Consider the following 12,308-nt stretch of genomic DNA (forward strand, 5'->3'; position numbering starts at 1 on the left):
AATTGACAAGAGTTAATGAGTTAGCGTGATTCAGGATGTTTCAATTGCTTTTATACTTTACACTCAGATGTAGTTCAGATGCTGATTCAGGTTGGGGTAATGTGCTGCTGCTCAATTATCCCGTGTTAACAGATGGGCAGCGCTGGAGTTGACAAAGATGCTCCGCCCACTCAAATGTCTTTAAATTACTGCATAGACTCACAGAAATGGATTTTGGACAAACTATTCAAGAACCATTGTTATCCAAAGAGATATAAGAAAGCACATGAATGTGCAGCCTTGGCACGGAGCCTTGCCTGGATCAGATATTAGCAGCCGGGAGAATTCAGCAACCCCACATTACTTCGTGTGGCCTCCTGAGTTCAGGGGCATGAGCACACATTGTGGAATCTATCTTCATCTCTCAGTGAGAATTGTTACAATCAGAAGGTGAAAAATTTGTCTTCATCAGTTTTCTATTCCAATAACGATGGATGGAATGCTGCCAATCTGAGACTAAATCCTGTGACAGAGATGGGAATATGGATTGTTCCCCTTTGAGGAGGCTGACAGGAAAATATGCGAAATCTTCCAGCTCCAAACTCACCTATTATAAGCCTGCGAGTTTTGCACAGAATGGTGCACAGTCCACCACTGTGTCCATTTTGAAAAGGTGCCCAACATTACTGACCCACGACTGAAGAAAGAAGGCAGACTGCTTGAAAATGAAGACTAATCTCTGGGAGCACTTTGAATCTGGAAGATAACAGTCTCCAGGACACTGGGTCTGGAAGATCCACCTGTAGGTAGATGCTCCCCCCAACCCATAGCTGGTGTTCCAAGATCTAGGGTTGCTGGTGGCCTCCATTTTAGAGGCAGCACCAGATGTTGTTTAGGTAAGACCCAACATCTGCATGTCACATTGTTTCAAGCACGTTTCACACTAGTGTGTTTTCCTGCCGGCACTGTGGGGAATCTGGCATAGGAGGGGGTGGGTCTTCATCTGCATCACATTAATGGGATGCAAATGACGTTCATGCCAGCCTCCAGTGGGTTCTCCGGTGGGCACCAACAGAAGGCCTTCTGTAAATTCGCACTGGTGTGAGACCGATTTCTGGCTCTCCTGCCATATCTTCCCCCCCCCATGCCTGCCATTGAACCTGGTGGCAGGGGCTTCGGAGAATTCAACAGAATGTTTCTGAAGACTGACTGCTCCAGAGCTCCAGCCTTTGAATAATCAAATCAGTGTCTCCACCTGAAATCTAAATCATGTCATATCCTGTCCTCTGTCAGCTTCCCCACACTCAAAGATACCTTTGCGTTCCTCCTCCTTAGAATTCCTGGATTCTTCTGATACCTTCGTCTTTTCTGGTTTCTCAGGTTTAGGAAGCAAAATCTTTGCTGGAGGCATTGCCTTCAGTTTCTCCTCTTTCCCTGTGAGAATGAGCAGAGTGGAAAGGACATTACCGGATATTATTAAAGGTGTAATTCTCACATGTTTGCAAATAGTGCTGAGTAAATGAATTTCAATACTGGATCTTGACCCAGCTAGTCAATATTTTGGGATGTAGTATATGAGACTTGACATGTGGTATATACAGAATGGATCGGAGGGACAGCAGACTTTGGAGCTATGACTGCCAAGAATTGCCATCTCAAAGATTTCCTCACCTCAGGCTGGGGCTGTCAGAGACGAACGGGTGGAAATTCAGCAACCCATTCTTGTTGTGTTATGTGATTGATGGGCTGATACAGGGCAAATTAGATCAACCTGGTTCCTTTCTCATCACACAATCCAAAGGTGAATTATTTCCCCTTTTCTCCAGTTTAGGCAAAAAAAATCTAAAAATCTCAATGTGTAAAGTTGAACCTTCCTTTTTCTTCATTATGTTTGCATTGTGGCAAAATGTGAGGGAGGGTTTATTATTTCATTGGTAGTTCCTCACCAGCTGGATTATTTTAAGACTGAGATTTTACGCTGAACTCATAGGCCAAGCAGTTAAGGAGTAACCTCTCTTTCAATTCAAATAAGCTCACTTATTTTAAAAACAAACAAGCCAGAATTCCAGTCACAAAAACTGTTTTCTAAAAGAGCTCAGATCCAACCTACAACCAGGCCTATATGAAGCCTATACAGAACAGGATATAGTGGCAGAGTGCTTAGCATTGCTGCCTCGCAGCGCCAGAGGCCCAGGTTCGATTCTTGGCTCGGGTCACTGTCTGTGTAGAGTTTGCACATTCTCCTTGTATCTGCATGGGTTTTCTCCAGGTGCTCCAGTTTCCTTCCATACTCCAAAATGTGTAGGTTAGGTTGATTGGCCATGCTAAATTGCCTCTTAGAGTCAGGGAGATGAGTAGGGTAAATATGTGAGGTTACAGGGATAGTTGTTGGCTGGATGGGATTGTTGTTGGTGCAGGTTCGATGGGCTAAATGGCCTCCTTCTGCACTATAGTGATTCTATGAGCCTGATTGGCTAGGAATTGTTTTTATGCTGAATTGAGGTAAATAATAATACACAGAGAGGATGAGTGAGTGGTTAGGGTCTGGAATGTACTGTCTGAGAGTGTGGTGGAGACAGATTTACACAGCGAATGGTTAGGATCTGGAATGTACTGTCTGAGAGTGTGGTGGAGACAGATTCACACAGCGAATGGTTAGGATCTGGAATGTACTGTCTGAGAGTGTGGTGGAGACAGATTCACACAGTGAGTGGTTAGGATCTGGAATGTACTGTCTGAGAGTGTGGTGGAGACAGATTCACACAGCGAGTGGTTAGGATCTGGAATGCACTGTCTGAGAGTGTGGTGGAGACAGATTCACACAGTGAGTGGTTAGGATCTGGAATGCACTGTCTGAGAGTGTGGTGGAGACAGATTCACACAGCGAGTGGTTAGGATCTGGAATGCACTGTCTGAGAGTGTGATGGAGACAGATTCACACAGCGAGTGGTTCGGGACTAGAATGCACTGTTAAAGAGTGTGGTGGAGACAGATTAAATTGCATCAGCGAATTAGACTGTTATCCGAAAAGGAGAATGTGCAGGGTTAGGGAGAGAAGGCAGTAGAATGGCGCTGAGTGGATTGCTCATTCAGAGAAGCGTTGCAGACATGGTGAACTGAATGCCTTCCTTCTGTGTTATAACATTTCTCCCATACCTGCTGTGATTCTCAAATGGTGAAATTATGAGGACAGCTGAGTAGACTAGGCTTGTATTTACTCAAATGGAGGAGTGAGCAAAGTGCAATGTTTAAGATGGTTGAAGCATTTTATTGGGAAGATAAAGAGAAATTGTTTCCAGAACGGGAAGGAAGGCATAGCTTTAAAATTTGAGCTAGGCTGTTAAAGTGCGACTTTTTAGGAAGCACTTCTTTGCACAAAGGATAGTGAAAATCTAAAATTTCCTCCCCATTGCGATCAACTGAAAATCTCAAAGCTGAAATTGATCAAACTGGATAAAAGGAGTTCAGATCCAGTTCAGTCATCATTCAACTAAATGGTGGAACATGCTTGATGGGCTGAATGGCCTGTGTGTGTTTCTAATTCTTACCCAACTTCTGGAAGAAAGCTCGTTTCAGCTGAAAAGATTCAACTTGCTCAGAGATCAACGCGTCATTGATATCATCATTCACAGCCCGGAAATCCTACAGAGAGAAGGCACCTAATGTTATAAAATGATTATTCTTCTTACAATTTGAAGCCAGAGGGGTGCAGATGAAGCTGCGTCTCAAAGCTGAGAAATGTAACTCTTACAAGTCTGGTTTTCCGACCTGTTTCAGAAAGAAAGAACTTCCATCTCAGTGGATCTTTCATCTCATCAGAACATCACAAAACACTTCACAGCCAATGAAATGTTTTGAAATATGGCAGCTGCCATGATGTAGAAAACACCAGCCATTTTGGGCATAAGAAGATCCCACAAACAGCAACGCGATAATGACAAGATAACCTGTTTTAGTGACGCTAGTTAAGTGGTTACTATTGACCAGGAGAACAAAAAAACACGCATTGAGATGGTGCCACTGGGTCTGTCATGTCTATCTGAGAAGACAGAGAGGGCTTTGTTTTAACTGAAAGATGGTGAAGCTCTCTTTCCCCTTCTGCGCTCAGATCTCAACACCTAGAGTTGTCCTCAAGTCACTGGAGTGGGGAGGGGTGGGGGTGGGAGTGGGAGGGGTGTTGATGGGCTGCACAGTGGCACAGTGTTTAGCTCTGCTGCCTCACAGTGCCAGGGACCTGGGTTCGATTCCCAACTTGGATCACTGTCTGTACAGAGTTCTACCCATTTCTATGTGGGTTTCTTTTGGGTGCTGTGGTTTCCTCCCACAGTCTGCTGGTTAGGTACATTGGCCATGCTGATTCTCCCTCAGTGTACCCAAACAGGCGCCGGAATGTGGCGACTAGGGGATTTTCACAGTAACTTAATTGCAGTGTTAATGTAAGCCTCCTTGTTACACTAATAAATTAACTTATCTTCTAAAAGTGAGAGTGCTACCATGACTGACACTTCAATCAACAAAAGCTTATTGAAGAATACATTCATTTCCATGAAATCCTGTCTACTATTTGCTAAAATAATCCTTGTTACCCTATGTTTATACACATAAATACATGAATAGCATGGTGTATCTCAGTAATAAACTAATTGGTCCATTAACACCTAGACCTACTTGACAGAAAGTAGGAGATTTGACTCTGCTACCCCCTCAGTTTATGGAGGAAAAGAGACTTGAGGTCGGATTTAACCCCAGCTGACCTGCTTCCTAAGTTCAAGGAATAACCCAAGTCCAAATCCAATCTGGTTATCTTAATCCTCAAATGAAAGAGCAAATTACGTTGAGGTCCAACCCTGGCTGTCCTGCTATCAGAGACACTGGCGAAGGAAGAATCAAATGAGAAAAGTACATACCAGGTGCTGAGGAGGCACTTGTTGTATTTTGGGGGGCTCTTCATTCACCACGGGTTCCTCCACCACAATGACCTCTTTCGGTTTTTGGGATGGAGCAGGCAAGATGTATTTAGTGTTGGTTTTGGGAGAGGTTGTGGCCTTTGGAGATTTAGAGATAGGCTGTTGCACCTGCTGCCTCTTCTGCTGTTGCTCCTGCTGTTGTTGCTGACTTATTGACATGGCTTGAATAGTCATTTGCTGGGCCTGGGGAAGGAAAATACTTCATATCAGACCAACGTTGGGCATTAATGGGTAAATGACTCCACTGCAGGCCTGTCAAGCAGAAAACTGACCTTTACTCGTACTTAGCCAGACGGAGCTGGATAACTTCTGCTCGGTTACAGGGGATTTTAGCTCAGCCTGATGAACCCATCACACTTCACACAAACACTTCACACAAACTGCCTCATGAAGGTAAACAATCAGAATGATGCTGAGTAGCTGTGAGAGAACAATCAGAGGTGATGACTGAAGTAAGATCAAAGAGCTGGAGTCATAGGAAGCTTTTGGAGGAAGGGAGAGAGGTAGGAATGCAGTGGGAGGAGCTATTGGGAAAATTCCAGAAACAAGGTTCTGCTGTCAGTGGAGGGGTGGGGGGGTGGGGAGATGAGAAGGAAACCTGGCCCACAGAAGCGAAGGGCAAGTACAGGAACACAGGGCTGAAAGGAGAGGGATAAAGGTTTACTAAATAAAGGTCTTGCTCTAGAGACTGGAATCCTGCTAAGGTTATTAAGAGCAAAAACCGAAGAGAACTTGATTAGTATCTGTCTTCAGGCTTTTGTATCTTTTCCTGATGGAAAATGGCAGAAGAGAATATGTCCGGGGTCTATGGGGTCCTTGATTATGCTGCTGCATTTCTGAGGCAGTGGGAAATATAGACGGAATCAATGGATTGGACGCTGGTTTGTTTGATGGACTGGGCTTCGTTCATGACCCTTTGAAGTTTTTTGTGGTCTTGGACAGAGCAGGAGCCATACCAAGCTGTGATAAATCTGGAAAGGATGCTTTCAATGGTAAGAGTTGTTGGAAGTTGTAGTGCACATGCCAAATTTCCTTAGCCTTCTGAGAATTGGAGGCGTTGGTGGGTTTTCTTAACTATAGTGTCAGCATGGGGGGGGCGGGCCAGGACAGGTCATTGGTGATCTGAACACCTAGACACGTGAAGCTCTCGATCATTTCCACTTTGTCCCCGTTGATGTAGACAGCCTCCTGAAGTCGATGACTATCTTCTTCATTTTACTGACATTGAGGGAGAGATTATTGTCTTCACATCATTGGGAAGAGGGACAGCTCCGGATAGGAGGTAGGCAGCTGAGTTTCACACGAGGTGCAATTTGTGAAAAATGGGACTGAGGAGACTGTGAAGGATGAGTCAATGTGATAAAGGATTGTATAAGGGTTTCAGCACGAATGTACTGCAAAAAAGGACAGGTGGAAGCAGATTCAATAAAAACGTTCAAAAAGGAATTGGATAAATAATTGAAGGGGAAAGTTTTTAAGTAAGTGGGACTAATGGATAACACTTCCTGTCACCACATGGTTGGGCAGTAGCCCCCTATGTACTTGAGCTTACACGCACACACTCACATGAACAGGGACAGAAATCCGGGCTGGAATTCCCTGCCCTTTCCCAGAAGCACAGGTGCCAATTGTAGCATCTCTATGACAGTCCTGATGAGGAATGAAGTACAAATAACTCCATTAGTAGAATGGAAGGTTTTTTATCTGTAGGTCCAGGATTCAGGTCTCTTTCCTAATCGCTTTCAGCAGGTTCCTCTTTCGATGAACCTGAAGCGTTAACTCTGATTCTTTCTCCACTGATAATGCCTATAACCTTCTGGTGTTTCCAGCATTCTTTGTTTTGTTCAGTGGATAGTGGAGATTGAATAGAGGGGATCAAAATGATCATTAGATTGATAGGAAGCATCCTTTCCAGTTATATCACAGCCCAGTATGGCTCCTGCTCTGTCCAAGACTGCAAGAAACTACAAAGCGTTGTGAAGGAGGCCCAATCCATCACACACACCAGCCTCCCATCCACTGACTCCGTCTACACTTCCCGCTGCCAGCATAATTAAGGGCCCCAAGGTCCGCCTTGTTGTCCAACAGGGGGCATACGCGTGATGGGTCATACGAGGGCTGCTCTTGAATGCTCGAGGTTGGCCTAGTGCTTCACGTCGTTTGTGTACACTTAAACTGGACCAGATACTGGGTAACACGACAGCTCAGTGACTATCACTGTTTGCTGTGCAGACACATGGATTTGGGCCGGTGTCTGTGGGAGTTTGCGCATTCTCCCCGTGCTTGCGTGGGTTTTCTCCGGGTGCTCCAGTTTCCTCCCACACCCCAAAAATGTGCTGTTAGGCTGATTGGTGTTAACAAATTGTCCCTAAATTAGTTTCCCTCAATGTGGATTGCCATAGGCATAGACAAGGGTCATGGGTGGAAGAGGGAACTCACAATGTTAAAATGGCGGCGCGGGCTCGTTGGGCCAAAGGGCCTGTTTCCCGGGCTGTGTTGTTCTTTGTTCTTTGTATCCCAGATGTACTCTCTTCCACCTTCTTCGGTCAGGAAAAATATACAAAACTCTGAGGTCACGTACCAACTGACTCAAGAACAGCTTCGTCCCTGCTGCCATCAGACTTTTGAATGGACCTACCTTATATTAAGTATGACTGTAACGCTACATTCTGCACCCTCTCCTCTCCTTCTCCCTAAATACTTTATGAATGGCATGCTTTGTATCACGTGCAAGAAACAATACTTTTCACTGTATCCTAATATATGTGACAATAATAAATCAAATCAAAAATTCCTGGAATTGTGCATAATGGACATATACTCTCTGGAGTTTAGATGAATGAGTGGTGGTCTCACTAAAAGCTACGCCATTTCTAGAGGTCTTGACAGAATGTGACAAGCTGTTCACCAGGCTGCAGAGTGGGGAATGGGGATGCTCACTGTTGCACAGGGGCACAGCCATTCTGGGCTGAGGTGAAGAGAAATTCCTTCAATCCAAGGTGGTGAATCTTTGGGTTTCTCTATCCCAGAAGGCTGTAGATGTTCAGACACTGAGTACATTCAAGTCTGAGATCAATAGATTTTTGAACACTAAGAGAATCAAGGAATATGGGGTTAGAGTTGGAAAGTGGAATTGAGCCATGACCTTAGCGAGTGGCGGAGCAGTCTCCAGGACTGTATGATCTACATTTTCTTATGTTCTTCATTTTGTACAAATCTGACTGGCTCAGTGCGACGTTTAAAACTTAGTATGCTCATGGCAGAGAGTGGGGGGAAAGAAATATAGCTAGTATTTCAAATACATTTGCAGTGCATTGGTCTATTATTCTATATAACAATTCATGCACCTCTTGATTCATTCAGCCATCTATCCAACACACTTTGACACTGTATAACTATCAGTCAGTGTGACCTGTACACTCACCAGTAAGAGTGCCTGCTGGTTGATGAAGGTCTGCTGCTGGGCTGTTAGCAGGGAGGAGTCAATCTGACGTTCAGGCTGGGAGAAGTGAGATCTTGGATATTGGGAAGTCTGGTGCATAGATGCCATCTGAGGCACACTGTTCTGAGGCACCATTACTGCTGCAGAGAAAGGAGAAATTAGAGACAAACAGGTCACTGGAAATTAACAAAACATTAACACACTATCACTAGGAATGTAATATAGGTCAATGGGAACAGGAGTCTTTTCAGCTCCTCCAACCTGTTCCACTTTTAAATAAAAGAATGACCACGCCTGACTTTATTGTTAGGCGGGGGGGGGGGGGGGGGAGGCGGTGAAAGAGCACTAGAGCAATAGTTATTGGGGACTCTATAGTTCGGGGTACAGATAGGCGCTTCTGTGGATGTGAAAGAAACTCCAGGATGATACGTTGCCTCCCTGGTGCCAGGGTCCAGAATGTCTCTGAATGGGAAGAAAGCATTCTAAAAGGAGAGAATGAACAGCCAGAGGTCGTTGGATATATTGGTACTAACGATATCGGTAGGAAGACTGATGGAGCAGCAGTATAGTGGGTCAGGTAGAAAGTTAAAAAGCAGGACCTTTGGGGTTATAATCTCAGGATTACTGCCTGTGCCAAATGCCAGTGAGGCTAGGAATGAGAAGATAGTACAGCTCAACATGTGGCTAAACAGCTGGTGCAGGAGGGAGGCTTTCAGATATCCGGACCATTGGGATCTCTTCCAGGGCAGGTGGGATCTGTACAAGAAGGATGGGTTGCATCTAAACTGGACATAAATATTCTGGCCTGGAGGTTTGCTAGTTTCACACAGTAGGACCTGATATTGGGGGATGAGCCCAGCCAGGTAGTCGACATTTCAATAGAGGAGCAGTTTGAGAACAGTGACCACAACTCAGTCAGCTTTAAGGTGCTGATGGATAAAGGTAAGTGTAGTCCTCAAGTGAAAGTGCTAAATTGGGGGAAGGCTAATTACAACAGTATTAAGCAGGAACTGAAGAATGTAGATTGGGGGCAGATTGAGGGCAAATTATGTGGGAGGCTTTTAAGTGCAGGTTGATAGGAACTTAGGACCAGCACGTTCCTGTAAGGATGAAGGATAAGTATGGCAAGTTTTGGGAACCCTGGATAATGAGAGATATTGTGAACCTAGTCAAAGAGAAAGAGGAAACATTTGTCAAAGCCAGGAGGCTGGGAACACATGAAGCAAGTGTTTTTGCGATTTGTGCACAAGGACCCCCAGGTCCCTCTGCACCGTAGCATTACAGGGGCTAAATATCTTCTTTCTATGTTCCTATCTCTCCAGCATTAAAGATTAGGGAAGGGTTTATTCTTCTAACTTTCTTGAACTTGCCAATGTTTCTGTAAGGAGTTCTTTAGTTTAAAATCCAGTGAAAGAATGAGTGGTGATCTACAAATCCAATCAAATTATCCCACACAGACTAACGTGCGGAACTGGCTTCCTGAATGAAGGACTCCAGCTGACTCTAGCTGATGGGTAGACAACTGAGATGGAGGATAAATTAAGAAGCAGCAAATCAATGTCCTGTCATTTTAATATACACCCAAATAGAAACTGGTTTTAATCTGTGACTGAATCATTTGATGACAGTCACCTTAAAAACTGCCAGGAAGGCCTCATGTGGAACTGGTTCTCCTGAATGTAGGCTACCCAGTGCCATGTGGATCCAAGGCACCCCAATTTGGCACATGGACCCTTGAACTAGCATTTGGCCCCTTACTTACACATGTAAAGAGACAAATGCCTGTTTCAAGCCCAGGCCCTGGAAACTTATATTAGTTCTGGCTCATCATGAATGCTTCCTGGCCACCACATGGGAAATACAGTGGCACAGTGATTAGCACTGCTGCTTCACAGCACCAGTGACCCGGATTCAATTCAAGTCTTGGGCAACTGTCTGTGTAGAGTATGCACATTCTTTCAGTTTCTACGTAGTTTCCTCTGGATGCTCCGGCTTCCTCCCACACTCCAAAGATGTACTGGGGCTGCTCTTGGTTGTTCGAGATTGGCCTAGTGCTTCATGTCGTTAGTGTGTACCTAAACTGGACCAGATACTGGGGAAGACGACAGCTCAGTGACTATCACTGATTGCTGTGCAGACACATGGATTTGGGCCGGTGTCTGTGGGAGTTTGCGCATTCTCCCCATGCTTGCGTGGGTTTTCTCTGGATGCTCCGGTTTCCTCCCACACCCCGGGGATGTGCTGTTAGGCTGATTGGCAGGAATAAATTGTCCCTAAATCAGTTTCCCTCAATCTGGATGGCCATAAAACATTAGACAGGGGTCGTGGGTAGAGAGGGGGACTGGTGGTGTTGAGATGGCGGTGCGGGCTCGTTGGGCCGAAGGGCCTGTTTCCCAGGCTGATCTTGTTCTTTGTTGTCTTTGTTCTTTGTGTGGATTGGCTATGGTAAATGTGTGGGTGGGCTTTGATAAGATGCATCGGTGTAGACTCAATGGGCTGAACGGCCTCCTTCTTCACTGTAGGGATTCTAAGGCTTATGTAGTACCTGAAACATTGGGGCCAGGAGATCTAGACTTCACATCAGTTGTAATGTAGAGAGCAGAGAGAGGGTTTTTGCAACTTCAGAAGATTAAGAATGAATATTCAGAAGACAACTTATACAGCTCCATCATAACCAGCCTGCTCAGATACTCTGTACCTTGGCTACTAAAGGCGAGTAACCCATATGCCTTCTTAACCACCTTATCTATCTGTCTGGCTGCACGTGGAGCTTTGGACGTGCACACCCAGGTCTGCTGATCCTCTGTACTTCCTTGGGTCTGACCATTGATTGTATGTTCCTTTGCCTGTTAGTCCTCCCAAAATGCAGTATCTCACACTTTCAGGGTTAAATTCCACTGTTCTGTCCATCTGACCAGCCTGTCTATATTGTCCTGCATCAAAGGCTTTCCTCCTCGCTATTTACGACATCACTAATTTTCCTGTCATCTGCAAACTTCCTTATCATACCTCCAACATTCACATCTAGATCATTAATGTACACTACAACAGCAAGGGACCCAGTACCGATCCCTTTGGAACACCATTGGACACAGGCTTCCAGTCACAAAAACAACCTTCAACAATCACACTCTGCCTCCTGCAACTGAGCCAATTTTGGATCCAAGTTGCCAAAGTGCCCAGGATCCCACACTACCTTCTTGATAAATCTCCCATGTGGGACTTTGTTAAAAGCTTACTGAAGTCCACATAGACTGCATCAGCTGCACTACAGTCATGTACACACCTAGTCACTTCCTCAAAATATTCAATTAAATCTGTTAGACATGATCTTCCCCTGACAAAGTCATGCTAACAATCCTTGATTAATCCCCTCTCTACATGGAAACTAATTGTGTCCCTCAGAATTTTTTCCAATAATTTCTCTACCACTAGCTTGTAATTATCAATTTCTTCCCTACTTCCCTTCTTGAATAATGGCACCACATTATCTGCCCTCCAGTCTTCTGGTATCTCACCCATGGTCATAGAAGATTTGAAAATTACCATCAGAGCTGGTGCAATCTCCTCCCTTGCCTCCTGCAGCAGCCTGGGATACATCTCATCTGAACCTGGGGATTTATCCATTTTTATTGCTGTATTCTTCAATCTCAGCTAATTGTTCAAAGTGTAAACTTCTATTTTGTATGTTCATCCCTTGCATGGTGGCAGCAAGTGGCCCAATGACCCGGGTGGTGAGGGTGGTGAGGGATTGGAATGCCCTGCCTGCTGCAGTTGTAAATGCGCCTAGTTTGGGGGCGTTTAAGAGATCCGTGGATAGGTTTATGGATGGAAAGGGATTGGTTTAGGTTAGTGGGTCATTGTTTTGTAACTGGTCGGCGCAACATCGTGGGCCGAAGGGCCTGTTCTGCGCTGTAATG

At 45.0% G+C, this 12,308-nt stretch overlaps 1 protein-coding gene across 1 annotated transcript in view; it reads right to left on the reverse strand.

The window, feature by feature from the left end:
* myo15b (myosin XVB) overlaps positions 1-12,308 on the reverse strand; it is a 322,763-nt gene that overhangs the window by 86,670 nt on the left and 223,785 nt on the right. Inside the window, exons 41-45 of the mRNA XM_080209162.1 lie at positions 11,130-11,234; positions 8,371-8,406; positions 4,887-5,129; positions 3,528-3,621; positions 1,294-1,413 (exon numbers count right to left, since the gene is read on the reverse strand). Coding sequence (XP_080065288.1) covers positions 1,294-1,413; positions 3,528-3,621; positions 4,887-5,129; positions 8,371-8,406; positions 11,130-11,234 — 598 coding nt within the window. The remainder of the gene's footprint in view (positions 1-1,293; positions 1,414-3,527; positions 3,622-4,886; positions 5,130-8,370; positions 8,407-11,129; positions 11,235-12,308) is intronic.

This window comes from Carcharhinus amblyrhynchos, chromosome 21, assembly GCF_965287045.1.
Source record: "Carcharhinus amblyrhynchos chromosome 21, sCarAmb.v2.hapA, whole genome shotgun sequence".
NCBI classification, from domain to species: Eukaryota; Metazoa; Chordata; class Chondrichthyes; order Carcharhiniformes; family Carcharhinidae; genus Carcharhinus; species Carcharhinus amblyrhynchos.